Raw genomic sequence first — 27,900 nt, 5'->3', positions numbered from 1 at the left:
TGCCTGGCCAGTCTGGGTGAAGGGCTGAGGGCCGTTTTCAGGCTGGCCAAGCCTCCCCAGCGACAGAAGCTCCCAGCCTCTCCTTTTTTTCTGGGATTTATTTACCTTCTATAATTGAAACTTTGTAGCCTGGAGTGAAGCTCAGAGCCAGCCAGGGCGGGTGGGAGGGAAAGCCTCCAGCGCTCCAGCTCCGTGGCCATGGCCGGCTGAAAGCAGGTATCTGGGGTTTATTTATCTTCTATAATTGGAACTTTGTTGCTTTGAGTGTAGCTTAGAGCAGGCCGCGGCAGGTGGGGAACCTTGGCTTCCTCCATCACTGGAACAAGCAAGCCTCCTGCTCGTTCCAGCTCCGTGGCTGCCGGCCGCCATCTTTGTTGGCAGTTAATTTGCATATCTCGCTGATTAGCCAATGGGAGGTGTAGTGAAGGTATGGTCAATTACCATGTTTGTCTGTTATTAGGTAAGATTATTTTGCTCCAAGGACATATGCTATTACTTTGGTCATATAAAATTTTTTAAAGAACATTACTTTAAAAATATTAGATTATTTTGAGATCTAGGGAAACTTTTATTATTTTCAATTATGTGTCTTTATTTTTCAAAAGAAAAGGGATAAATTAGCTTACATACATACTGTATATTTAGGTGAGACCAATCCTAAACCAAAGAAACAGAAATGTTGTATTACTTAAATATGCAATTATGCTCTTTTACTTTTAAAGACTATCCATCACTTGGATAATAGGTGAGGAAAAGAAGGGAGAAGTTAACAAGGTTTCACATATTTTTTTGCCTCCCAGCTACAGTGCACAATAGCAGAACATTTATTGTTTCCTATTTCAGCTAATGTAAAATATTCATATTAATATTTACCTTTTTATCAGTAGCTTGAAGTTCTTCAAAAACCTTTTCTAAGGTCCAACTTCAAGAGAAAGAACAGGAAAGGGATAAAATAATATTAATAATATTAACATACGAACAAAGAATAAAAAATAAAACTTTAGAGTATACTAAAAATCACCATGACTATAACAAACCAACAAACTCACTTTGTTTCCAAATATTCTCTAGGGAGTTCTTCAGTTTCATCCAGAGTTATTACTGATGTCCGGATCTCCTGTTCCACCAGACTGTCTACCATCACTCGAAAATAGGCCCACACTGTGTCTTCCCAGGTGTCACAGACGGGAAGAAGCTTTCCCCCCAATCCAAAACAAAAACACGTAGACACAGTCAACAAAAAAAGAAAGGAAAGCAGTTACATCCATGGATACGAACTAAAAAGTCACTATAATAACAAAATATTGCAGACTGCAATGTAAAATAGCATAACAAACACCCACCCATTCCCTGCCAAACCACATCTTCTAAGTTTGAACTATTAAGATTTGCCCATACTGAGTTCAATTTTCTATGCTGCTATATGATAGGATTTCCACTAATATAGCATACCTCAAAATGGATGTAAAATGCATGGGGTAATGGGGTTACACATAGGATTGTTAGACCTCAGTGGTACACTTCTGCATAAAGCTATGCATTCTATAAGTCATCAGTAAATGTATATTGTAATTAAACTTATAATTCTTAGAAACTGAAGTCTAATTTCATGTATTAAAGCATCATTTAGAGTATGGGGTACATCATATCAAGAAGCTTGAGTCATTCTATTGCGTGATTATTTTTATTATTATTACTCTTAAAAAGTAGCTTAAGTTTATGATTTATTAATATAATTAGAATATTTTATGTATCTGATTTCATTCCATAGGAAAAAAAGATTAAAATAGATTGCATACCTGTTTGAGATTTCCACTTAAAGCAGCATAAATTGCTCTCTCATATCTATTAAAAAGCTCCTGAAATAAAATAGAAATAAATTTGGAGAACTATTTTTCTTAACATGTCAATTTCTTTCATAATCGAGTTTGGCAATATCTTCCAAATTGAACTTATTTATTTGATAGTTTCTAAACTTTAGTGAAAGATCTGGTGGGGTAATAAGAGAAAGGATCCCACCAGGTGTGGCTCAGTGGTTGGGCATTGACATATGAACCAGGAGGTCACAGTTCGATTCCCAGTCAGGGCACAAGCCTAGGTGCAGGCTCAATGCCTGGGGGCCTGCAAGAGGCAGCCAATCAATGATTCTGTCTCATCATTGATGTTTCTATCTCTCTCTCTCTCTCTTCCTCTGAAATCAATAAAAATATATATTGAAAAAAAAAAGAGAGAGCGGATCCCTTAGTCTGATGATATAGTCAATGCTGACATCTTTAGGAGAAGACAAACATCTAACTTTCAAATACAGGATAAAAGCAGATCCAAGTCTAATGGATTCTTTATTTATAGCAGTCCAATTTTAGTCCAAATAGAATGTGTTTAAGTGTTGTCAGCTAGAAAGTTCCTAAATATCTAATACTACCTGATACTGACCTAAAAACATCAAAACAAAGCACTTGGACCCGCATCAGTTTGCATCAAATTCCTAAACAGAATTCATTATATTCATCAAATGATTCCATTTTACTTCCAGAATCTATTAATGGTACTTCCAGATTTCTAATCATCCACACAAGAGACTTCAGAGACTCTCACTATCTGAGCCCTCCTTCTGTCTCCAATTACTTGTCCTGACCATTCTTGCTCCCTCCCTTTCCACTTTCAATATTATTCTAGGACAGGTCTTTATCACTTAGTATCTGAATAATTCTAACAGGTTCCTATATAGTTTCTTGGCCTTTAGTCCAATCAATTATAAACCTATTTTCCACTGCCAGGCTAATCTTAAAACTGCTGTCACGTGTCCCTGAGGTTTCAATGGTTCACCACTATCTATGATAAAAACCCTCTCATTCCTTAGAACAGCACTCGAGGACCACACTGCCTGTTCTTAATTCACCTCTTTCATCATCTTTCCATTACAGTCAGTTCTGCTACAATGCTTGTTTTGAAAATGTAAATTTGTTTCAATGCAATTGATATATCAAGGAACAATCTGAACAAAATGCAATTTTCCCATTTGCTTATGCACAATTTCATCCTCAAGAAAGACGAAGTGAATGTAGAAAACTACACCCAGCTGAACTGGCTACTTAGACATATACAAACATCTATCAGCTACCTCAGTTCATCAGGTGTGTTATAAGCTAAACTGACCCACAGAGTGTTATAATTTTCTGTTTGATTTCAGATAACCTCATAAGTTGGAATCCTCTGACCCCCAATTCCACAAGCAAACTTTAGGTCTCTTCCAAGGTAAAGTGCCACATTTATTATAGTATTTATGTCTTTCCTAACCATTTAACAGTGTGAAACTGTTTCTATTAAGTTTTTATCATTTTATGTATCACTGATGGTTTTTTAGTATTGTATTCTTAACTCCTTTTCCCCCAAAAGTCCTGTGGGTTTTTGTACAATTTTGCATGCTACAGTGAATTTTAGGAATGCACAAGTCACATCATAACCTATGCATCCTAGCTAGAATTCCTTATTTTCATGCCCAACAGTCCAAATCCTGCTAATTGTTAAAGGTTCAATTTAACTCTCCTGGGAACCAGCTTTAGTCCAAAGCTCATTTTCAGGATTCACTGGTCCTCCTTTATATTTTTGCCTTATATCAATTTTTAATCCTTATTACTTAGTGTCTGAATAAGTACTTAAGTCTGCCAATTCCTCAATATGACTAAAAGTTCTTGAAAGCAAGAACTTTAACCTTACACTATTCTGAGCATCTAGTAGGTCTTCAATTAATTAGAGTAAAAATCAGTAATAGTAAATATTTTATTATATCTTACATCTTCTGCCATTCTCCAACAGCTTATTTTCCAAATGCATCTATATGGATTCCCTTCAACAGGCTCTAATTCTGTTCCTGTAAAACAGTTAAAGAAATAAAATATATAGTTTAAAATGAGATCGTTCATTGATTTCTAAAAACAAAAGCTGTATTTCACAAAGACTGGCATTTAGAGCTAAGAAACCATATGTCCCCACCTCTCAGAATAAAATCTACTAAAATACCTCCATTAACATTAGGGTCATGATAGAGCTTCCAGCCTTCAAGTGTTGCAGCTCTCCATGCCTGACCACAACGTTTACAGAGCCGCTGTGCCTTCAGAAACAAGAAGAGCAGTTAGTCATATAACCAGTGCAGTGCTGGGAAAGTCCTAATGCTTTATAGAAAAGTGTAAGCGATGTATGACAGGATTAAGTAACTTATGACATGTTACAAAGGATAATGTGGACAACTAGAAATGGCATTTCACTTTATCACCATATGCATGTCTATTTTCTCTGCCTTTCTTTTCCTAATAATCCCTTTGCTCTGATTTTGGACTTATCAACAGGTTCCCATGGAGCCCACAGGCATTTAATTCTGCTAGAGACAAATGGGGCTAAAGAGGTTGATTACCCTCGATTTATGTAAAAGTATTACAAAAACATTGTTAGTTTTTAGAATGACAGGGTGCTATTGTTCATTCACCCTATTGACAATATTTCTTTATGTTAAGTGTGGCCAATCAAATGAGCTCACTATGATAGTCAGATAGATAGGTTTTTGTTGTTCCATCATCTCAGGAACTTTCTCTTCCCCATTCTTATTTAGCTTATATGGTTTGAGTAGGCCTAATCCCATGTCTGCACTCTAAGGTTATGCATATGATTTAACAAGAATCACCCCAGGGCTCTTGCTGAAGATACTGAGAAAGAGATACACTCCTTCTGCTGGAATTGCTAGCTGGCAGGAAGATGTAAACTGCTGGTGGCCATCACAGATGCAAGAAGTGACTTCTTGAGAATGAAGTCAGAGAAGAAGGCGGAGCCAAGAGATAGTATCCTAATGACATCTTCTGAGTCCCCGAATCCTGCTTCAGCCAGACTTAACCCTCTGTACTTCCCTGTCCCATGAGCCAATTAATTTCCCTCTTGTAAGTAATATAAGTTGGGTTTCTCGAACCTAAAAAACCTAATGAACACAACCTGTTAAAGAATATCTCAAACACCACTCTGGATTGGTGACTTTAAAACATTATGAAATAAATAAATTATAAAAGCTATGTAGAAACATGGAAAAATGTTTTGATAGGCTATATAAAAATAAGATTAAAAACTGAATCTAAAACCTTGAAAATATTCTAAATAAAATAAGCCAAACATAAAAGGACAAATATTACATGATTCCACTTATATGTAACTAGAGGCCCGAAACTCGTGCAAGAGTAGGTCTTCCTTCCCCTGGCTGCCGGCACCAGCTTCCCTCTGGCACCCGGGACCCGGGCTTCCCTCCAGCCTGCCAGCAAGCACCCAGAACTCGGGCTTCCCTCACAGCCCTGGCTTTGTCCTGAAGGACATCTGGTCTAATTAGCACATTACGCTTTTATTATTATAGATATCTGGATGAGGCAAATTCATAGAGACAGAAAGTGGGTTAGAGATTAGCAGACACTGGAGGAAGAGGGAAATGGGGAGTTACTGCATAATAGTTAATAGAGTTTCTGTTTGGGGTGATGAAAACTTTTGTATATAGAGGCAATAGTTTCACAATGTTGCGAATGTAATTAATGCCACTGAAATGCACACTTAAAAATAGTTAAAAAGACAAATTTTGTTATATATATATCTTGCCTCAATAAAAAAAAATTAATATTATACTAAAATCATTGAAGTATGTACCTTAAATGGGTGAATTGTATGGTATGTGAATTATATCTCAATAAAAATGTTAAAAGAAAAACAAATGCCGAATGTATACTATGATTACAATTACGTTAAAAAGTTATACAAGAAAAAAGCTTTAGGTAAATACAAAAACCTACGATCTGGGGTAATGTAAACGTAGAGGGACCTGGAAAGTTCTTGTTTCTCATGTCTTCAGTAATGGGATCATTTTCTGCTTTCTGTTTGCCCTTACCTTTCCTAATTCTTACACACGCCTGGCAGAGTGGCTGGGACTTAAATATTTTCTGAGTAAATGAATGTATGAGATCACCTTCTTTAATTAATTAAAAGAATGATGCTTATTAACCCAAGACTATTAATAAAAGAAGTTACTTAATATATGCTAATGGTTTATAACCCAGAACAAACAACAGTTTGAATTAATTCAAAAAGGACATCACCAAGAGTACTGCAAAAGATGTACAACATAATATCTAAAGCTTGAAGCTCCCATGCATCAGACTGCCTCATCTACTAAGTTGTCTAATTAGATACTTAACATTCTACAGGCAAACCTCATTTTATTGTGCTTCACTTTACTGCACTTCATAGATGTTGCATTTTTTACAAATTGAAGGCAAAAGACCCTCTACCATCAAAAAGATTACCACTTGCTTTATTGTAGTGTTCTGGAACAGAACCTGCAATCTCTCAGAGGTATGCCTATACATTCAAGATCTTAAAATTCACAAAGGAGATTAATTTTAAAGAGGTGAGATTAAAAGGAGGAAGTCTGAGGGCCATGATGATCTTCAAATGCATAAATAGTGTCACCTGGAAGAGCAATTTGGGGCAGACTTGTTCTCAACTCTTAAAAATCAGAACTGGAAATAATGGAAATATGCCTAGGGAGGCAAAGTCTGACTTCTTAAAAATTTTTTTCTATTAAGAGTTGTGCAAACTAGAGTGCAGTGCCCCTGAGGCAATGTGTTTCTTATCACTGAAAATGTTCAAACAGCAGTTACATCTAGATACATTGAGAAGGCATACTAGGTGGTCACAAAGATCCCTTTCAACTTAAGAAGAGTCTATGCCTTTTTACAATTGGACAAGCACAGAGTACACAATTTACCTCTTCTGTCATTCCAGCACGGATTAGAGTGAAAAGATATTTGAGTAATCTAACTTCATCTTCTCTATCCAGATCATCAAGGGGCATTTTCTGTCTTATGGGAGCATCAGGGTCCTATAAAAACAAAAAAAATCACCAACTGTAAGTCCTTTGTACTCACATACATTTATTTATTTAATATATTTTATTGATTTTTTTACAGAGAGGAAGGGAGAGGGATAGAGTTAGAAACATCAATGAGAGAGAAACATCGATCAGCTGCCTCCTGCACACCCCCTACTGGGGATGTGCCGGTAACGCGGAATCTAACCTGGGACCCTTCAGTTCGCAGGCCGACACTCTATCCACTGAGCCAAACTGGTTAGGGCTGTACTCACATACATTAAACACATTAAGAGATGATAAGTCTCTCCTGAATATATTACTGAAATAAATTCACTTACGATTTAGTTAATTAATAGGAATGAAAGTGTCACAAGTGTTCCAAATAGCCACACAACTGCCTACTGCCCATTTCAAATAGACTCCTTTGGCCCACAAAGGTGTATGCCTAGGTCAGGAAAAGTGGAAATACCACTAGCTTAGCCCAGCCCAACCAAGTAACTCTAGAATGATACGCATAATTCAAGATGACTTGATCTTTACCCTGATACAGTAGCAACTACATGGCAAGTTAATTCTAAAAAATGAGCAGAGGAGAAACTGAAGGAATCTCAATCTATTTTGTGACTAGAAAGGGCTAGTTGGTAGTTTCTGATAACCTATGTGAAGAAAGCCCACTATGGGGTTAATGCTAGATAAAACACACCAACACCGAATGAAACAAACAGATTTTGAATAAATTTCCCCCCCCCCCCCCCCCCCCCCGCCAAAAAAAACCACACAAACAAACCCATCAGTTATTCCTTCCTACTACCTTTCACAGATAGAAAGAAATGTACTTATTAACATTTGGGATAATATAATGTTCTCACTTTTAAGCCAAGAGCACCATGATCTGCATGTTGAATTTTACATGAAAAACTATTTTAATGTGACTTAAAAAAGGAAATAATTCTTATTCCAATGCTACTGTTTATGGCAATATGAATATACAGAAAATGAAATGCATAATAGGTTTGGCTATTTTCACAAATATTTTGCAGACAGATATAATCATTCAATTTTGGAATATGGTCTCTTTCTGGAAAAAGGAAACCACTACTTTCCAGATAAGAGAAAATTACTTTCAGTTGCTTGCTACTAAGTAGTTTAGCTATAATTTATTCCAAACTCTTCTAACAGTTTCCAAACAATTTTCATCAAAAATCAATTTCGTGACTGACCCACGTGGCTCCGTGGTTGAGCGTTTCACCTAATAATCAGGTGGTCATAGTTCGATTCCTGGTCAGGGCTCATGCCCAGGTTGCGGGCTTGATCCCCAGTTGGGGGCATGAGGGAGGAAGCTGATCAATGTGATGTTTTGTCATTAATGTTTCTCTCTCTCCCTCTCCCTCACTTTTGTTGCCAAGTACAATTTTATCAATTTTTTCAACTGTTACTTATTTCTCCCACTGTTCACTATAAATATTTATCACATGCTGCCTCCTGTCACAAAGCTCTATTCCTTTATTTCTATAGACTCCTGTTCTTTTCAAATCCACTGTTACTCAAGCTAATTCACGAAGCTTTATTTTCCCCCCTGCTTTCTATATGAAAGAGCTTTCATAGGTCACCATCAAATAGTTCAAGAATCAAACCTTGCTGTAAGACCAAAATTAATTTGTTATTAATGCTGGAAAATCAGGAACACTTCTATACCTTCTTTTAAAATTTATAACTCATAGGTCACAGATATGTTCAAATACATGTCATCAAATTTAAATGCATCTTAGTAGTTTTGGAGTTAGTTTGTGCAAATCTTCAGGAAACAAAAACAAAGATCCAACTCTTAAAAAAAAAACAAAAATCACCTAACTTTGAAGACAACTTTCCTTATTTTTCTTCAGTTTTTCTTTACTTTTTCTTCTTTTTTTTGAAGGGAACTTTCATTTCAAAGAATACTTACCAATTCAGTGACAAGAGTACGGACACTTCCTATATAAGATAGCTGCCGCTGTTTCAAGGTATGCAGAGTATTTTCCCTGAGAGAAAAAGAACAATTTCTTTTTAAGGAGCAATTCTAATAGTAGGTTTATTTAAAAAAAAGAAAAATCAAGTCAAAGTTAAAAAGAGTATAAACTCAGAAAAACAAGCAAAAATTCTAAGTATAAAAGGGCATTTTATATTTTAGCACAGATGAGTAATGATATTGAGCATTTTCATGTCCTTATTGGCCATTCATCTACCGTATTTGCTTTTGTGAGGTATCCATCTAAATCTTTGCTCTTTTTATTATTGGGTTATCTTTTATTACTGAGTTATAGTTCTTTATGAACTATGGGTTCTATGTTTCTTCCAGTCTGTGGCTCACCACTAATTTATTTTCTCAATGCCTTTTAGTGAGAAGTTTTAATTGATGAAGTCAAATCAATTTTTGACCCCTGATTATTGCTTTCTGTGACCTAAGAAAGAAACACTTGCCTATCCCCTAGTCATAAAGATTCCTCCTATATTTTCTTCTAAAAGCTTTATGGTTTTGATTTTTACATTTAGCACTATGATCCATCTTGAATTAATTGTTCAGTATTTTTCACATAGATACCAAGTTTTTCTCAGTTTGTTGAACAGACAGTCCTTTCCTCATCTGATTGCTTTGACTGCTTTGTTGAAAACCAAATGACCATATAAGTGTGGTCTATTTTGGGGTTCTCTATCCTGTATTTATTTAAAACTTGCAAAGACCTTAACAGAGCATTTTAACTAAAATTTTTTTTCTGAAAATGAAAATTCCTGTTTTGCTCAGAAAAATCACAAATATTGAAGATTTAATTTTAAATAAACACTCAGTAACACTAATTACCCAGTTAACCAGAGAAAAAATATAATTGACTTGCAGACTTTGTACATATAATATTACTGAATTCAAAGGCAATCTGAACTTTTTCTTCAAATCTTGAAATAAATTGTCCCTTTAACCTAATGGTGCTTTCTGGTTTCAAGGGCATACAGTAACTTAAAAGTACTGAAAGGTATGGGGAAAAAAAATTTTTTTTTTAAATTACAAATAGCTAGAAACATAGTACAAAGTGTCTTTTTAAAAAAAATATTTTTTTAAATTGATTTCAGAGAGGAAGGGTGAGGGAGAGATAGAAACATGAAAGAGAATCACTGTTTGGCTGCCTCCTGCACGCCTCCTTTGGGGATCGAACCTGCAACCCTGGCATATGTCCTTGACCAGAATCGAACCCAGAACCTTTCAGTCCGCAGGCTGATGCTCTACACATTGAGCAAAACCAGCTAGGGCAGGGGTGGGCAAACTTTTTGACTCGAGGGCCACAATGGGTTCTTAAACTGGACCGGAGGGCCAGAACAAAAGCATGGATGGAGTGTTTGTGTGAACTAATATAAATTCAAAGTAAACATCATTACATAAAAGGGGACAATCTTTTTTTTTTTAGTTTTATTCATTTCAAACGGGCCGCCCGCGGGCCGTAGTTTGCCCACAGCTGAGCTAGGGCCAAAAAGTCTTCTTGATCAAATAATGATTATTAAGAAAATATAGCAGGTGATTGCTTAAAAACGTGAATCAAACCATATCACATTCTTTTACTCTCAAGGTTTCCCATCACATTTAAAATAAAGTCCCAAACGCTTACCTCTGCCTGCCTGTAAAAGTCCTACGTGAGATGGCTCTCTTCTATCTCATTTCTTATTATTCTTTTCTTTGCCGTGTTCACACTGGCCTCCTTATGAACAAACATTTTACCTTCTCAGGGTCTTGGCAATTTCTGTTCTTAACCAGAACACTTGTCCCCCATATTTTTGCATGGCTCACCGCCTTTATTTCTTAAAAGCCTCTTGCTCTTAACTACCTGTTACTTCCTCAGAAAGGCCATCCCTAATCACTTCTTCTACTTAAAGTAGTACCCATTATCATCCTCTATCCAGCAACTCTGATTCTTTTTTTTTTTTTTCAAAGCTCTTAATACCTAACAGGATATGTATTTGTTTTTCCTCTTAAACAATTACAAATCCCTTAAAGGCAGGGTTTTTTATCTATTTTGCTCACAGACTGAGTAAGTAGTAAGTGAATATTCATCTTTCAGTATTTGCTGAAAGAATGAATAAACAAAACCAACTTTAAGTCTTTGGAATAAAAGTTTTAATGACTTACCAATATACTGATTTTGCATAAAACTCAATATTATCAGAAAAATCTCCAATCTCATCTTTGGCAATGCTCTCTAACCAATCCACCACCAACTAAGAAAGTTAAAAAAAAAAAAAGAAAGTATTAACTATAAAATCTGTTAGTATTTTATTTGTAGTACTCCTACACTTAATTTAAAAAAAGTTTCTGATACAAAATACCAAGTAACAATTTCTCTAATCACTATTTTTACTTTTTAAAGATATATAAGTATTATGGCAAAAGAATGAAATTTTCCATAGGAATAATACGGTTCTTAATAGCCTTTCCTGGAAATACTAGGGTTATTATTTGAAAACCAAAAACAAGGTTCTTAATTCCTTTTAATTACAAATAAAAAGATCAAAAAGAAAAAATTAAGAAAAAACGTTTTAAATTAAAACACCTTCATTTCTATGTTTCATAAAAAATATTTAAAAATTCTAGTCATACCTGACTTTGTCGGACAAGTGAATCTCTCTGAAATAACGCCTCCACAACTGCTTTTTCACTAGCATTAAGAGCCTGTTAAAAAAATATTAAAGGAAGAAAAAAAAAAAGATGCTCTAAGAATATTATTTCAACAGGAAGGTAAAAACATACCTGAAATAAGGATATTCAACCACCATAAACATTTTACTACACAGCAAATTGGTATATTTTTCTAAGAAAAGTTTCTGTAAATAAATTTCAAACTGCTATATCAATGTGTGGCTGCTTTTACTTGATATTTTAGTTCTTTAGCTTTACTTGGAGTTTAAAATATCTATTTTCCCCAGAGATACTGTTTTAGGGCAGTGGTTCTCAACCTTCCTAATGCCGAGACCCTTTAATACACTTCCTCATGTTGTGGTGACCCCCAACCATAAAATTATTTTCGTTGCTATTTCATAACTGTAATTTTGCTACTGTTATGAATCTTAATGTAAATATCTGATATGCAGGATGTATTTTCATTGTTACAAATTGAACATAATTAAAGCATTAGTGATTAATCACAAAAACAATATGTAATTATATATGTGTTTTCCGATGGTCTTAGGCGACCCCTGTGAAAGGGTCATTCGCCCCCCAAAGGGGTCACGACCCACAGGTTGGCGACCCACAGGTTGAGAACCACTGTTTTAGGGGAAAATAAAATACAGAACAAAATGAAACAAACAAACAAAAAATCATAATAAAGAGATGGATTCAGTCATGTGACATGTTAGAAAATTAACATCTAGAAACTTAAAAATCTATTATTCTACACAGCAGAAATTGAGAGGTGATAAAACTTAATAATCCAAGGCTCTTAAGACCAACTTTAAGGACACCTTGACAAAAATATGAGTAAGTAATATTAAACAGTATATTAAAAGGATAATAATCCAGCTGATGTGGCTCAGCGATTGGGCATCAACTCATGCACCAAGAGGTCACTGGTTCGATTCCCAGTCAGGGCACGTGCCAGGATTTTGGGCTCAATCCCCAGCAGAGGGCTTGCAGGAGGCAGCTGATCGATGATGTGTTTCTATCTCTCCCTCCCTCTCCCTTCCTGTCTCTCTAAAAAACCAATCAAAAAATATATTTTTTAGAAAAGGATAATATGTAGTGATAGAACCTATAATCAATCTTATTCAAAGATTCAAGGAGAAAAGCCATAGGAACATCTGGATAGATGACAAAATGTCACTTGATAAAAATATCTTCATAAATTACAAATAGGAGAATATTTTCCTAATATGATAGACTACTAGCTAAAGCCTAGAACAAATATTACACTTAACTCTAAAACCAGAGAAAAACACACACAAAAACCTAAGTAGTAATAAATACAGAAGAAGAGTCAAAGTTGTCACTATTTTTAGTTAATAGGATTGCCTACCAGAAAACCAAGACAATCAGTGGAGAACTATTAAAGCTACTAAGTTCATTAAATAGCCACAAGTAAGATAAATAATCTTCCTAGACATGTATCACTTGGTTGGCATAAAATAAGTATTTGCAGAATAAATAAATTAAAAGATTGAGAAAGCAACAAATGAACACAAAAATAATAAACAAACAAAAATTCAAACAGTATAGTGGTTACCAGATGGAAGGGGGGTGGGAAATAGTAAAAGGTAAAGGGGGTCAAGTATATGGTGACTGAAGATGATTTGACTTTGGATGGTGGGCACACAATGCAGTATAAGATAATGTATTACAGAAATGTACACTTGAAATCTATAGAATCTAATTAATGAATGTCACCCAATAATTTTAGTTAAAAAGTTAAATTAAAATAAAAAAAATTTAGCTGGTTTGCTCAGTGGATAGAGTCAGCCTACCGACTGAAGGGTCCCGGGTTCGATTCCAGTCAAGGGCATATGCCCGGGTGGAAGGCTTGATCCCTAGTAGGGGGCGTGCAGGAGGCAGCCGATCAATGATTCTCTCTCATCATTCATGTTTCTATCTCTCTCTCTTTTTTTTAATATATTTTATTGATTTTTTACACAGAGGAAGGGAGAGGGATAGAGAGTTAGTAACATCAATGAGAGAGAAACATCAATAAGCTGCCTCCTGCACACCCCCTACTGGGGATGTGCCTCTCTCCCTTCCTCTCTGAAATCAATAAAAATATATTAAAAAATTTTTTTCAACCCACAGATTGAGAACCACTGCTATATAATAAAAGGGTAATGTGCAAATACACCAAACGGCAGAACAACCAAACAACCAATCAAAGCATAATATGCTAATGATATGCTAAGGCTGCTCAACCACTGGCTATTATGTGCACTGACCACCAGGGGGCAGATGCTCCAACTGGGTTAGCTTGTTGCTGCTGGGGTCCAGCTGATCGAGACTGAGCAAGATGGGCCGGACATTCCCTGGAGCCCTCCCACAGTCTCTCCCCAGCTCGATTGTGCACTGGTGGGGTCCCTCAGCCTGGCCTGTTCCCTCTCGCAATCTGGGACCCCTCAGTGGATATTGGAGAGCCAGTTTCAGCCCAATCCCGAAGGCCACTCCCCTTGGGAGGGCACCAGATGCAGGGCTAATGGCTGGTGAGCACTGCTGTGGCGGCGTGAGCCTCTCCCGATCGGGACTGATTGGGCACGAGCCTGCAGCAGGCACAGTGGGGATGGGATGAGCGGAAGCAGCAGGTAGGAGCTGCAGGTGGCATTGGACTGCAGGTTTCAGCCTGATCCCTGCAGGCCACCCAGAGGGACCCCACCCGTGCATGAATTTGTGCCCCGGGCCTCTAGTTATAACTTAAAACAGATAACTATAGAAGCTAAAAATTAGCTATAGAAGCTAATAAATTATAGCAGATATTATAGAAGCTAAAGAAAACATTTGACTGCATTCAACATCTATCCCAACTCTTAGCTAGTTAGGAGAAAAAAAAATCCTTAATCTGTAGTAAAACAAAGTCAGGAACACTAACTGATATAATTGTATAGATGCTCCTAGTCAATGGAATAAAGGAAAAGAAGTAAGAAATTAGGAAGGATTAAGGAAAACTATTTGTAAAATACTGCCAATATAGAAAGCCCAAGAAAATCAATGAAAAACTTACTAGAGCTAATAAAAGCTCCAAAAAATGGCCAATTATAAGTTTCACACATAAATCATTGAGCTATCTGACAGTTATAACTAATTATAAGATGTAATAGGAAAGAGAATCCATTCACAATAGGATTTACATAGACTTTCATAAAGAGCACAAATCTATATAAACTGTATAAGATCTAAATAACTGGGGAGACATGCAATGATCATAAACAGGAAAATTCAACATAAAAATGTCATTTCTCCTCAAATTAATTTACAAATTCAATATTACTGCAATAAATATCCCAATTAACTTTAAAAAAAAATGGAAATTGTAATGTTCACCTGGAAAAAAAAAGTGTGCAAAAATAACCAAACATGTTTTTTAAAATGAAGGAGACTAACCATCTGAGATATCAAAATTTCTGAGCTAGAGTGACTCAGGTGAGTAGTATCGCCTAGCAAATGAATCAATCAATAAAACAGAAAAGATCCATGCATAAGTATGATAAATATATTTGTTTGATAAATGGTGTTGGGATAAATGACTTTCCATATAAAAAAGTTAAATCCCTTACATCTTTTTAAAAAATATATATTTTTTATGATTTCAGAGAGGATGGGAGAGGGAGAGAGAATCATTGATGGGCTATCTCCTGCATGCCTCTACTGGGGATCAAGCCCACAACCTGGGCATGTGCCCTGACTGGGAATTGAACTGGGACCTCCTGGTTCTTAGGTCAATGCTCAACCACTAAGCCATGCCAGCTGGGCTAAATCCTTTGCTGCTTCAGAGACAAACTTACTCCAGATGAATCCAAGAGCTTATTATATAGAAAATAAGATTTAGATCTGGAAGAAAACATTGGAAAATATTTTTTTAAATAGATAGTAAAGGTCTTCTTTAACAAGACAGAAGATAGTGAATGACAAAGGAAAATATGACAAATGTGATCAGTTAGATATGGAAATGTCAGCTTTACAAAGACCCTTAAACAAAGTTGAAAGACAAGTGACAGAAAGATGATTATCTTTAATATATACAAGAAAAGAATTACTAGGAAAATAAGCTAAGGATATGAATATAGAATTTATATAATATAAATCCTTAAGAATGATAAATATTCCACCTCACCACTAATTGTCACTGACATGTATCTTAAAATAATGAGATATCTTCCCTCCAATTGGCAAATTCAAATGATTAATAACAGAGTAAACATTTTCACACACTGTGAGAGTGTATGTAAATTGGTATATTCCATTACCAAACTTTGACCCAACAATTTCACTTCCAGAAATATAGAAAATACTCAAATACATAGATAAGTATGAAAAAGAATATTCATTGCATTATTGATTGCTATAGCAAAAAATACTGGAAACAAGCCATATATATATCCAACCAAATGTCTGAAAAAATTATGGTACATTTATGTTCTGATATACTATAAAAAAATAAGGTAAACATAAGTAAACTGACATGAAAAGCAACTAAAAATACTGATAAATAAAAACTCTCAGAATAATGTACAAATTAAATCATACCATATGTTAAAAAAAAATCTGTGTGAATAGAGCCTGGGAGACTAGATGAAAGCTATTGCCGTAATCCCTGCAAAGAATGATGATGGCTCAGGCTGAAGTGGTGGCAACAGAAACAGAGATGAGTGGTCACAGTTGGGACTGAAGAGATAGAAGAGAGTCAACCAGACTTGATGATGGATCACATTTTGGAGAAACAGAGACCAGGATCTACACTCTTGCTACTCCGAGTGTAATATACAGAACAGCATCAGCATCACCTGGGAGCTTATTAAAAATGCAGAACTGCTCTAGCTGGTGTGGCTCTGTGGATAGAGCTTCAACCTGCGGACTGAAGGGTCCCGGGTTCAATTCCGGTCAAGGGCACATGCCCGGGTTGCGGGCTTGATCCCCTGTAGGGGGCTTGCAGGAGACAGCTGATCAATGATTCTCTCTCATCATTGATGTTTCTATCTCTCTCTCCCTCTCCCTTCCTCTCTGAAATCAATAAAAATATGTATTTTTTAAAAATGCAGAACTTATGCCCTGACCAGTGTGGCTCAGTTGATTGGATGTCCTGTGCACCAAAGGTTGCCAGTTCGATTCCCAGTCAGGGTACAGGCCTGGGGTTGCAGGCTCAATCCCTGGTAGAGGGTTGTGCAGGAGAAAACCAATCCATATTTCTCTCTCTCTTTCCCTCTCCCTTCCTCTCTAAAAAAAAAATCATAAAATATCTTTTTTTTAAAAATGCAGAACTTAGGCCCCACACCAGAACTAGTGAATCAGAATCTACATTTTAACAAGATACCCAGGTGAGTCATGTGCACAGAACAGTTTGAGAAGTACTGATTTAGAGGACATTCAGGTTCCTTTGAAAACTGGCTATGGTGCTGTCCAGTGAAAGACAAAATCGGGTTTGGCTTTTGGCAGGTTTGAGTTATGATGCTTGAAAGTTATTTTGAATAGAAAAGACTAGACTAGACTAAAGTAGAATAAAAAAAAAGGTGCTCGCTCTTGAAGGGGAGCAGTTTATAAGTTCCCCTGAGTCTACTAGGAGGCAGAAAAGAAAAATATGGGGAAACTATTTATAGAATGAAACAGAGCCAAGGGACACATTCCTTTCAGGCTCTATGTTCTTTCTGCTTGGAGTCAAGAAAGGAATACATTCCAGCATTGCTGAGGAGTCTGCACAATTCAATAACTTGATACCCTTGCTAGGCACCAAGTCATTGAATCCTGCAACACTTTACCGAGATTGTATAAAAAATAAGCCCTTGAGCTTCTGCTGAACAGTCTGAGGGACAACCTCCCTTAAATTTTCTAGAGGTTCAATGTTTGATACAGAAGACAGTGAAGCATACCCCTCTTCACCTTTGAGATCCCTGTCTGAAGGAAGAGATCTCTAGAGCATCACAGTGGCTCTTTCCAAGAGTTAACCAAGTATTTCACAATGAAACTCTCATCTTTATCTTTTAAAAAACCCCAAAACAATAACAACAAAAAAGCAAACTATGTTTGTATATATCCTATGTAATAAAAGGGTAATATGACAATCGACGGTGGAATGACCGGTGGCTATGACACCCACTCAGCAGGCAGGCAGGCAGAGCAGTTAGGGGTGATCAGGCAGGCGAGTGGTTAGGAGCCAGCGGTCCCAGACTGCAAAAGGGATGTCCCAAGGATCGGGCCTAAACTGGCAGTCGGACATCCCCTGAGGGGTCCTGGATTGCAAGAGTGTGCAGGCCGGGCTGAGGCCCCCCCCCCCGCACGCCCCCGTGCACGAATTTTGTGCACCGGGCCTCTAGTGCATGTACAAAATGCATAGAAAAATGTCCGATAGGCTACAATAATACCAAACTCTTAGACTGAACAGTAAGAGAAATAAAGTGGACTTTTATCTTTTATTCTATAATATAAATAAGTATTTGATTATTTTATCTTTTACTCTATCTTTTATTTACTTGAAAAAATATTAAAATGAAGAAACTCAAAAATCAAATTCTACTACTAAAAACATTTTAATTTTTAAGCATTTATGAAAAAAAATTAATATAAAACTTACGGTAACTGCAAACATATTTTCATCTTCTAAGGCACACTGTATCCTGTCTCTGGGGAAAAATAACACAAAATTTCACATAAGTATATACAATCACCTTTTAAGCTATATGCATGCACAAACCTACAATCTAAAAAGTGGGTTTCAATTACCTTAGCCATCATGCTTTAAACACAAGATACAAGTAGTAAATGCCTTCTGAATTTTACCCAAATAAAACTGATATTTCTTAAAAATACACCCTGCAACAAGCATATCACACTCGCGGCCCACAACGAATATTTTTGCAGCCCAGCCAATATAACGGTATGTAAGAAACATTTTAATAAAAATTTCATAACTTAATTTTTACAACATCCTGTTATACATAATTATTAATAAGGAACTAAATGTTCGCTAATGACTGATTACTATAATCGTGTTGCATTCATTTCCCTTATGCACCTTACACACAGGCGCACCATTTCTTTCCACTAATACTAGCAACGAATATTTTAGCAGCCAATTGCCACATCATTAGTCTTGGACTGACTTGTTTGGTGTGCGCAATAGGAAATATTTCGCTTTCGGAGAACAGGAAAAATAGGTTTATTTGTGTTATGCTTATTAATTTGTGCAGTTATTCAGTGTCTGGTAAGTTAATGTTCAAGAAAAAATATTAATTTTTATTAAAATGTGTATTATTTTATGTTAATGATTACTCATTTATTTCAGCCCTTTGTATCCAGCATGTCTCTATTGAAATAAACCTACGTTTCTATGAAAATTGAAGCTTTTGTTTTTTTGCGGCCCACATAAACTTACACCTGGTTTATTCGGCCCGTGTTAGCTTTTGAGTTTGACATGCTTACCCTACAGTCTTTAACAACTACCTGCTGATGCATACACCTAACTTTTGAATATAATGTTTTCACATGGCAAAAATAAAATTATGATTTTCTTTCAAGATTTTCTCATAAGGATGAGAGAGTAACAATGAATCAAAACCACTGAGCATCTGAGAGAAGAAAAATTTGGTTTACTTCTTCCAAACATCCACATTACATAAATCATCAGTTTTTTCTTTTAATCTATCCTCTCCCAAGTATTATAGTATTTTTAGCACTTTCCTTAAATCTTTATACATATCCAATTTTTAGTAGCCACCAGCTTTATGACCTGATATTCAACTCCTCCTTCACTCACTCCTAACAACTAAGGCATCAGAAATGATAAGCGTAAAGAATAGCAGAACCTATTTCCAAACACATCCTACTCTAACTTTTAAATTAATTTCCCTGTTGGTTTGTGTTTATTTTATTCATGATTTGTACACCACTTTACCTGTACAAAGAAGCCAGCAGCCTCCACGTGACCATCTCCTGTTGAAGAAGCCAGAGCATACTGGCTGTTTTTGAAAACTTTTGAAGACCAGGTGTTGCTCGGTTCACTATTTTACTCAGTATATTCACCTGGATTATAAACACAGACATAAGGAAGTTTCCTATAATCCTGAATAACAACTTTTTATTCTTCAAGTATATTGTGCTAAAACTAATTACATAACTAGTATGTATGTACATAATCTATATATATAAAAAGCCAGTGTCCCTAACAACCAGAATGACCAAACGACCGGTTGCCATGAGGTGGCACTGACCACTTCTTGGTTCCCGCCTGCCCCCCGATCCCCCCTGCAGGCTCGGAAGAATCAGCAATGGTGAATGAGGGAATAGGGTGGGTGGTGGGAGGACCGGGCTGGCTGTCAAGCTGTTGGGATCACCAGCTTATCCCTGGCTGCTTGGGGGCTCAGGCCTACAGGAAAGTGGGTACTGGCAACTTCACCTCCATGTGTGTGCACCGGGCCGGCCGCTGATGGAATGCACTGCCCGCTCGGGGCCGCTCACGCCAGGACGGGTAGGTTGCGGGTGTGCCCCGCAGCCTCCGTCAGCGCCTCAAGCCCCAGCAGCAGTGGCAGTGGCAGTGGCAGTGGCAGCGGCAGCGGCGGGGGCACCCACATGAGCGGCCCCGAGCAGGCAGCACGTTCCATCAGAGGCCGGCCCAGCACACGCACATGGAGATGAAGTCTCCGAGCAGCTGGAGAAGAGCTGGTGATCCCAAAAGCCTGACAGTCTGGCAGTGGGGGCAGCGTTTGGCTGGGGACTGTCGAATGGGCAGAAGATGGCCCTGATCGCAGGAGGCTAGGCCTAGAGACCCTTCCCGCATGATTAAATCGTGCGCTGGATGTCTAGTTATATTATAAATATGCCCTGCCTATCTATGGTCTTTTTTAACTGAATGTAATATAACGTTTCCACTAGAAGTGGCCTTAAAGTAAGGTGTGTTTATGTGAGTATATATGTAAAAGTTTAACATAACCTAGACTCAACAAGAACAGCTTTGGGTACATTTTTTTCTCTCTGTATATTACCCAGAAGAGAAGCTAACTCTAACCTACACCTGACAAAATCATAACATGACCAACAGAGTAGCAATGAAAATTAAAAATAAGTTATCTTCAAATTATGGCTGATAAATTTATACCATATAACAAATCAAGAAAAATGTTTTCTTAAGATTGGCACCAAAACAATGCCAATTCTAGCCAAAACTTCAAAGTAAGTCCCTCCTTGTTCTAAAACAGTTCTTAACCTTTTTGGGACTGAGGTACGTGTGAAAAACTAATGAAAGATATGCATGTTCTCTCCAGAAACACACACAAAATTTGTTTATCAGGAGGTTTAAGTACTCTGGGTAAAAGAAACCTTTCTCAAAGGTATTAATGAGCTGGCACAATAAGAGCACCCCCTTATCTTATCAAAGGGAATAAAGAAAGATGATTAGCCGAAGCCGGTTTGGCTCAGTGGATGGAGCGTCGGCCTGCGGACTGAAGGGTCCCAGGTTCGATTCCGGTCAGGGGCATGTACCTGGGTTGCGGGCACATCCCCAGTGGGGGATGTGCAGGAGGCAGCTGATCGATGTTTCTCTCTCATCGATGTTTCTAACTATCTCTCTCTCTCCCTTCCTCTCTGTAAAGAATCAATAAAATATATTTTTTTAAAAAAATAAATAAAAAAGAAAAAAAAGAAACATGATTATTCTCGTTCAAAACTTGAAGAATCACCACCACAACAGGTTTCCCTCTCTTTGAAAAGTATTCACAAAGTAATGTTACTTCTGTCTTAAGGCCAGTTTTTAATAAAAGTGTTATCTATACTCTCATTCATTAAATTCTTTTTTTTCCTTTTCATTGAATTTATTGGGGTGACACTGGTTAACAAAATTATACAGATTTCCGGTGCACAATTCCATAATATATCATCTGTTCACTATATTGCGTGTTCACCACCAAGTCTCCTTCCATTACCATTTATTTCCTCTACTAGAGGCCCGGTGCACAAAATTCGTGCACGGGGGGGGGGGTCCCTCAGCCCTGCCTGCGCCCTCTCACAATTTGGGAGCCCTCAGGGGATGTCCAACTGTTGGTTTAGGCCCAGGACATCCTTAGTGCTGCTGCGGAGGCAGGTGAGGCTCCCACCACTGCCACTGCGCTCGCCAGCCATGAACTCAGCTTCTGGCTGAATGGCGCTTCCCCTGTGGGAGTGCACTGAGCGTCTGCCCCCTGGTGGTCAGTGCACATCATAGCGACTGGTTGTTCCACCATTCAGTCCATTTGCATATTAGCCTTTCACTATATAGGATACCCTCCTCCACCTCCCCTCAACCCCTACCCTCAGCAATTACCATTGTTGTCTGTCAATGTCCCTGAGTTTTCTTTTTCTCAATCCCCCCAACTCTCGTCTCTTTATGGCATGATAAGCTTTTAACACTGAATACTACTCTATTGTCTGAACCCAGTACCACAGTTGATTTATCCATTCACCTACTGCAGGGGTGGGAAATGTCCAGCCTGCTACAGACCGTATAAGGCCCACGAAATTATTTGGTCTGGCTTTGCCAAGGCAACTGCAGGTGGGACTCAAAATTCAATAAATCTAGGAGTTTTCATAGCAGCATAAATTTATATTAAGTGAATTTATATTAAGTGAATGATGTTATAAATATCCAATTAGTTCTTGGCAGAAAAAAGGTTCCCCACCCCTAACATACTGAATGGCATCTTGGTTGATTCCAAATTAAGGCAATCCTATATAATAAAACCCTAAAATGCAAATGGATCAGACAGTGGAATGACCAGTCACTATGACGAGCACTGACCACCAGGGGGCAGACGCTCAACGCAGGAGCTGCCCCTGGTGGTCAGTGCACTCCCACAGGGGGAGTGCCACTCAGCCAGAAGCTGGGCTCACAGCTGGTGAGCACAGCGGCGATGGCGGGAGCCTCTCCCACTCCGTGGCAGCGCTAAGGACCCCTGGGGGGATGTCCTGGACTGTGAGAGGGCTTGGGCCGGGCTGAGGGGACCCTCACCCCCCAGTGCACGAATGTCGTGCACCAGGCATCTAGTTATGAATAAAGCTGCTACAAAAATCTATATGCAGGTTTTTGTGTAAACATAAATTTTTAACTTATTTGAGTAAATACCAGAGTATGAACGTTGGATCGTATGCTAACAGTATGCTTAGATTTGTAAGAAACTGTCTTCTAAAGTGGCTGTACCGTTCTGCATTCCCACCATCAATGAATGAGAGTTCCTGCTACTCCACATCCTTGCCAGCATCTGGTGGTTATTAGTGGTTTGGATTCTTGCCATACCAATAGTACCGTGCCATCTCATTGTTTTAATTTGCAATTTCCTAGTGACATCTAATGTTGAATATCTTCTGATATGCTTATTTGCCACCTGTACATGTTCTCTGGTGAGGTGTCTATTAACATGTTTTGTCTATTTTTTAATTGGATTGCTCATTTTCTTATTATTGATTTTTAAGAGTTCTTTATATATTTTATTTTATTATTTTCTTTTTGTTAATCCTCACCTGAGGATATTTTTTTCATTGATTTTTAGAGAGAGTGGAAGGGAGAGGGAGACACAGAGAGAGAGAAACAGCAATGTGAGAAAAACACATCGACTGGTTGCCAGGGATTGAGCCTGCAACTAAGGTACGTGCCCTTGACCAAAATCGAACCTACATCCCTTCACTGATTCTCTACCCACTGAGCCAAACTGGCTAGGGCTAAGAGTTCTTTCTTTATTTTAGATTTTCCTTTTTTAAAGCAGCAGAATCCTTTTGAGTCCAAAACAAATCTGATATGGACCCTCAGTATGTAAAAAGCAGAGCTACTTTGGCTGATGTGCCAACCATGCCATCCCTGCCATTATAGCTAAGACATCTCTTTTAAATAACATATAGAAATTCACAGGTTGATGCTGTTCAAAAAAAAACACAAAAGAAAACTAAGCATACTGAAGTTTGACCAACAATGGAGTGAATTAACATACCTGAACACTACAAATGTTTTCATACTCTTCTACAAGGTCAAAAACTGTAGTTGAAGAGTGCTTCAAAAAAGACTGCAGGAAATCAGAAAACATACTCATGGATGCTAGAACACATTAAAAAGAAAAGGAATAAAAAACATTAAATGACATACTTCTAGGTAATTGTTTGAAAACTTAAAAGCATAGCTATGAGTCTTTTTTTTACTGCAATATGTTTTAAAAATTATAATTGTGGTAAAATACACATAAAATTTACCATCATAACCATTTTTAAGTGTATAGTTCAGTGGCACTAAGTACATTCACACTGTTGTGCTACCGTCATCACCATCTATTCACAGAACTCTTTTCATCTTGTAAAACCAAAAACCTCAGAATAGTCAAAACAACCCTAACAAAGAAGAACAAAGCTGAAGGTATCACACTTCCTGATTTCAAACTATTTTACAAGGCTAGAGTAATCAAAACAGTATGGTACTGGCATAAAAACAGACACACAGACCAATAGAACAGAATAGAGACTCCAGAAATAAACTCCCACATATATAATCGACTAATATTTGACAAAGGAGCCAAGAATACTCAATGGGAAAAGGACAGCCTTTTCAATAAATGGTATTCGGAAAACTGGATATCCACATGCAGAAAAATAATATTGGACCCGTATTCTACATGACTCATACAAATGATTAAAAATAAATTAAAGACTTAAACATAAGACCTGAAAACGTACAACTTCTGGAAAAAAAATATAGGGAAAAAGCTTCTTGTCATTAGTCTTGGAAGTAATTTTTTGGATATGACATCAAAAGCACAAGCAACAAAAGCAAAAATCAAGTGAGACTATATCAAACTAAAAAGTTCTACACAACAAAAGAAACAATAAAATAAAAAGGCAGCCTATGGAATGGGAAAATATATTTATGAACCATATACCTGATAAGGAGTTAATCTCCAAAAATACACTGAGTGGCCAGATTATTATGACCGGCCAGATTATTATGACCACTCCATCAGTACTTCGTTGGGCCACCTTTTGCCTTCAATATTGCGGCGATTCTTCTTGGCATTGACTCCACGAGATGTTGAAAGGTGATGCGAGGAATCTCACACCATGCCTGATGAATAGCACTGTCCAGTTCTGTGAGATTTGATGGTTGTGGAACCAGCTACCTGATGGTTCTTTTAACTTCGTCCCACAAATGCTCAATTGGATTGAGATCTGGTGATTTTGGGGGCCACCTAAGCAAGGTAAAGTCTCTCTCATGTTCTTGAAACCACTCCTGCACAATACGAGCACCATGGCATGGCGCATTGTCTTGTTGGAAGAAGCCATCTCCATTGGGATACACCATCAACATGTTAGGATAAACTTGATCAGCAACGATACTTAGGTATGTTGTGCTATTCAGACATTTATCATGATCTGGCCCTCTAGCAACATCAGCGCGAAATTATAGCTAATTTGCCTACAAACGTCAGGTGGTCATAATAATCTGGCCACTCAGTGTATATAGCATTAGCATGCCGGCTGATGATGATGATAAAATTGTGAAGAACTTATATGATAATGTGTAGATACAGAGACACTAAAAGCAAAAATTTTCCCCAAAAGGAAATGGTAATAACTAACCTAAAACTAGAAAGGTCTCAATAACATTTGAAAAAACAACATCAACATCCAGGCCAAAGCAAGACATGTCAGCAGTGTTAGATAAAACTAAACCTAAAGAAAAAGAGAAGCTCTTTCAACAGCACAAATAAGAAAAGAATAAAAATATCAGAGACCCGTCTACTAATAAGCTAACAGGCTGCTCTTTACTCTGAAGAATAAAATGGCAACATGCTGCTCCAACTGAGAACTAAGGTGACGTTCTCAAACTTCTAGAGCTACTACATCAATTGGCTTAGCCATTATCATAGCTAATTAGCTCAACAAAAAAATATTTAATGACATTCAGGAACAGGAGGGGACAGCTTCCTTGACCTTAGTAAAGTGACAGGCTACCTGTTGTTACAAACAAAGCTCAAAACCATTTACCAGCTTCTCCAGGATCATCCTCACGTAACATCACAGCACTGAGGGTTACGTCCTCTGTTACACCATGGGGCTCTAAGTTTGTGAAGAGCCCTGAACGCTGTGCTGAGAATGCAGCGGTCCAATTACTGTCGTCCAGATTAGTTACCTTATAAAAAAGGAAGATACAAAAAAGAAATGGAGTTATTGCCATTGAGTGAATAAAGACATTAATGCTGTTACGTTTTTTTTAAACATTATGTATATTTTCCATTTTCAAAACATAGCCATGGGGGCTATTTTGTGAAGGGAAGTGTGGCTTTTTAAAATTGCTTTCTTCTTTGTACTACTCCTGCTTTAAAAAAAAAGCCAATAGAGACTACATCTTGCAATATTTAAGCTGATATAAGTAGGTAAGTAAGGAATTCCTACCGCTCTAAGTTCACATTAATTTTTTACGTTGGGGAAATTGTACTGGACAAATGACCCAGCTTCTTCAACAAATAAATAGTAATTTTAAAAAAAGATGAGGGAGATGCCCAGCCAGCCTAGCTCAGTGGTTGAGCGTCGACTTATGAACCAGAAGGTCAAGGTTCAATTCCCAGTCAGGGCACATGCCTGGGTTGCTGGCTCAATCCCCAGTGTGGGGTGTGCAGGAGGCAGCCAATCAATGACTCTCTCATCATTGATGCTTCTATCTTTCTCCCTGTCCCTTCCCCTCTGAAACAAAAGAAAAAAAAAAGATGAGGGAGAAACTTAAGAGATTTAAAAGACATATCAAGCAAATGCAATATGGTGACCTTGTTTGGTTCCTAATTTGAACCAACCAACTTAAAAAAAATTGACACAACTCAGGAAATGTGACCAGTTAATGAATATACAATAACAAATATAAAGTAGATACGTAAAATGAAAAAGGAATTAGTCTCTATATGTTTGGGGGAGGTTTAAATGTTAGAGATACTGTAGGTTTAGTCCCAGACTACTGCAATAAAGTGAGTCACATAAATTTAGGGGTTTCTCAGTATATATAAATCATGTTTACACTATACCGTAGTCTATTAGGTGTGCAATAGCAGTATGTCTAAAAAATAATGCACATACCTTAACAAAAAATACTTTATTGCTAAAAAATGCTAACGATCACCTGTGCTTTCAGTGAGTCATAAATTTTTGCTGGTGGAGGGTCTTGCCTTCAATTTGTAAAAAAAATGTAATATCTGTGAAGCACAATACAATGACGTATGACCTGTATGTATTGTTTTTATGTTACAGAAAGTGTCGCTCTGTCTCAAAGGTATGTACTGAAGTATTTATGAATGAAATTCCCAGTCAGGGCACAACCTTTCAGTACACAGGACAATGGTTATGAAATTTGAGAGTTGTAAAGTAATATAGGGGAAATGCCATGGTATAGATGAAACAAGATCAGCCATATATTGTTAACTGTTGAAACTGAGGAGTGAGCACATGGGGGCTTATGCTACTATTCTATTTTCGGAGATATTTTAAAATATCCATAATAAAGTTGTTTTTTAATCCTCGCCTCAGGACATTTCCATTGATTTTTCCAGAGAAACACCAATGTGAGAGAGAAACATCTACTGGTTGCCTCCTGCACTCACCCGGACTGGGGTTGGGATTGAACCCAAGACCTTTCAGTGTACAGGATGATGCTCCTACCAATTGAGCCACACTGGCCAGGTCCATAAAAAAGTTTTTAAAAATTCAACTTTATTTAAAATCCAGGCATAAGCAACAATAAAACTATACCTTTAAATCAGTCTCCCAAGGAAAATGCTAAAGATGGGTGGTGAAACCCTATATACTCATGAGACACTAACTATGGGCTGAGGAGAACTCAGTTTCAACTATTAGAGACTGATTAAACAGTTCACTCCCTCTGGGTACTTATCATCATTAGTATAAGGATCAAGTGAAATCTTACACAGCAATGACATTTTGCATTCAGAAAAATACTTTGCTCCGCAATCAAATCTTGGTAAACAGATATATGGTAAAATTAATGTAGAAATTTTACTTCCTTCAGGCAACCTACATATCCAAGGCCATCTCTTATAGCCAATATTACAACTGGCAAAACAAATCAAGAAAATACATTTGACTGCACAGTAATTCATAAACATTTTATAATAATCAATACACACCTTATTCTACCCTTGCCTTTAAGAGAGTAACAACTTTACTATTAATATTGCAGCTCTGAAGCCAGTAAATAATAAAAGTCATCTTTTGCTTAAATACAGAGGCAGTCAATTCACTCATGTTTTTTTTTAAATCCTCACCTGAGGAAATGCTTAGAGAGAGGAAGGGGGGGGGG

General features: G+C 37.4%; 1 protein-coding gene across 1 annotated transcript in view; it reads right to left on the bottom strand.

Annotated features, from left to right (window-relative positions):
* NUP107 (nucleoporin 107kDa) overlaps positions 1-27,900 on the bottom strand; it is a 46,340-nt gene that overhangs the window by 14,522 nt on the left and 3,918 nt on the right. The window contains exons 5-17 of the mRNA XM_005856604.2: positions 25,584-25,728; positions 23,543-23,646; positions 19,486-19,613; positions 18,166-18,214; positions 11,514-11,585; positions 11,046-11,134; positions 8,838-8,913; positions 6,791-6,904; positions 4,021-4,111; positions 3,795-3,871; positions 1,800-1,859; positions 1,050-1,195; positions 874-922 (exon numbers count right to left, since the gene is read on the bottom strand). Of these exons, the coding sequence (XP_005856666.1) occupies positions 874-922; positions 1,050-1,195; positions 1,800-1,859; positions 3,795-3,871; positions 4,021-4,111; positions 6,791-6,904; positions 8,838-8,913; positions 11,046-11,134; positions 11,514-11,585; positions 18,166-18,214; positions 19,486-19,613; positions 23,543-23,646; positions 25,584-25,728 (1,200 nt within the window). The remainder of the gene's footprint in view (positions 1-873; positions 923-1,049; positions 1,196-1,799; positions 1,860-3,794; positions 3,872-4,020; positions 4,112-6,790; positions 6,905-8,837; positions 8,914-11,045; positions 11,135-11,513; positions 11,586-18,165; positions 18,215-19,485; positions 19,614-23,542; positions 23,647-25,583; positions 25,729-27,900) is intronic.

Source organism: Myotis brandtii, unplaced genomic scaffold, assembly GCF_000412655.1.
Source record: "Myotis brandtii unplaced genomic scaffold, ASM41265v1 scaffold1037, whole genome shotgun sequence".
NCBI classification, from domain to species: Eukaryota; Metazoa; Chordata; class Mammalia; order Chiroptera; family Vespertilionidae; genus Myotis; species Myotis brandtii.
Note: the sequence above shows the minus strand (reverse complement) of the source record. Positions and strands in the feature narration are given on the sequence as shown.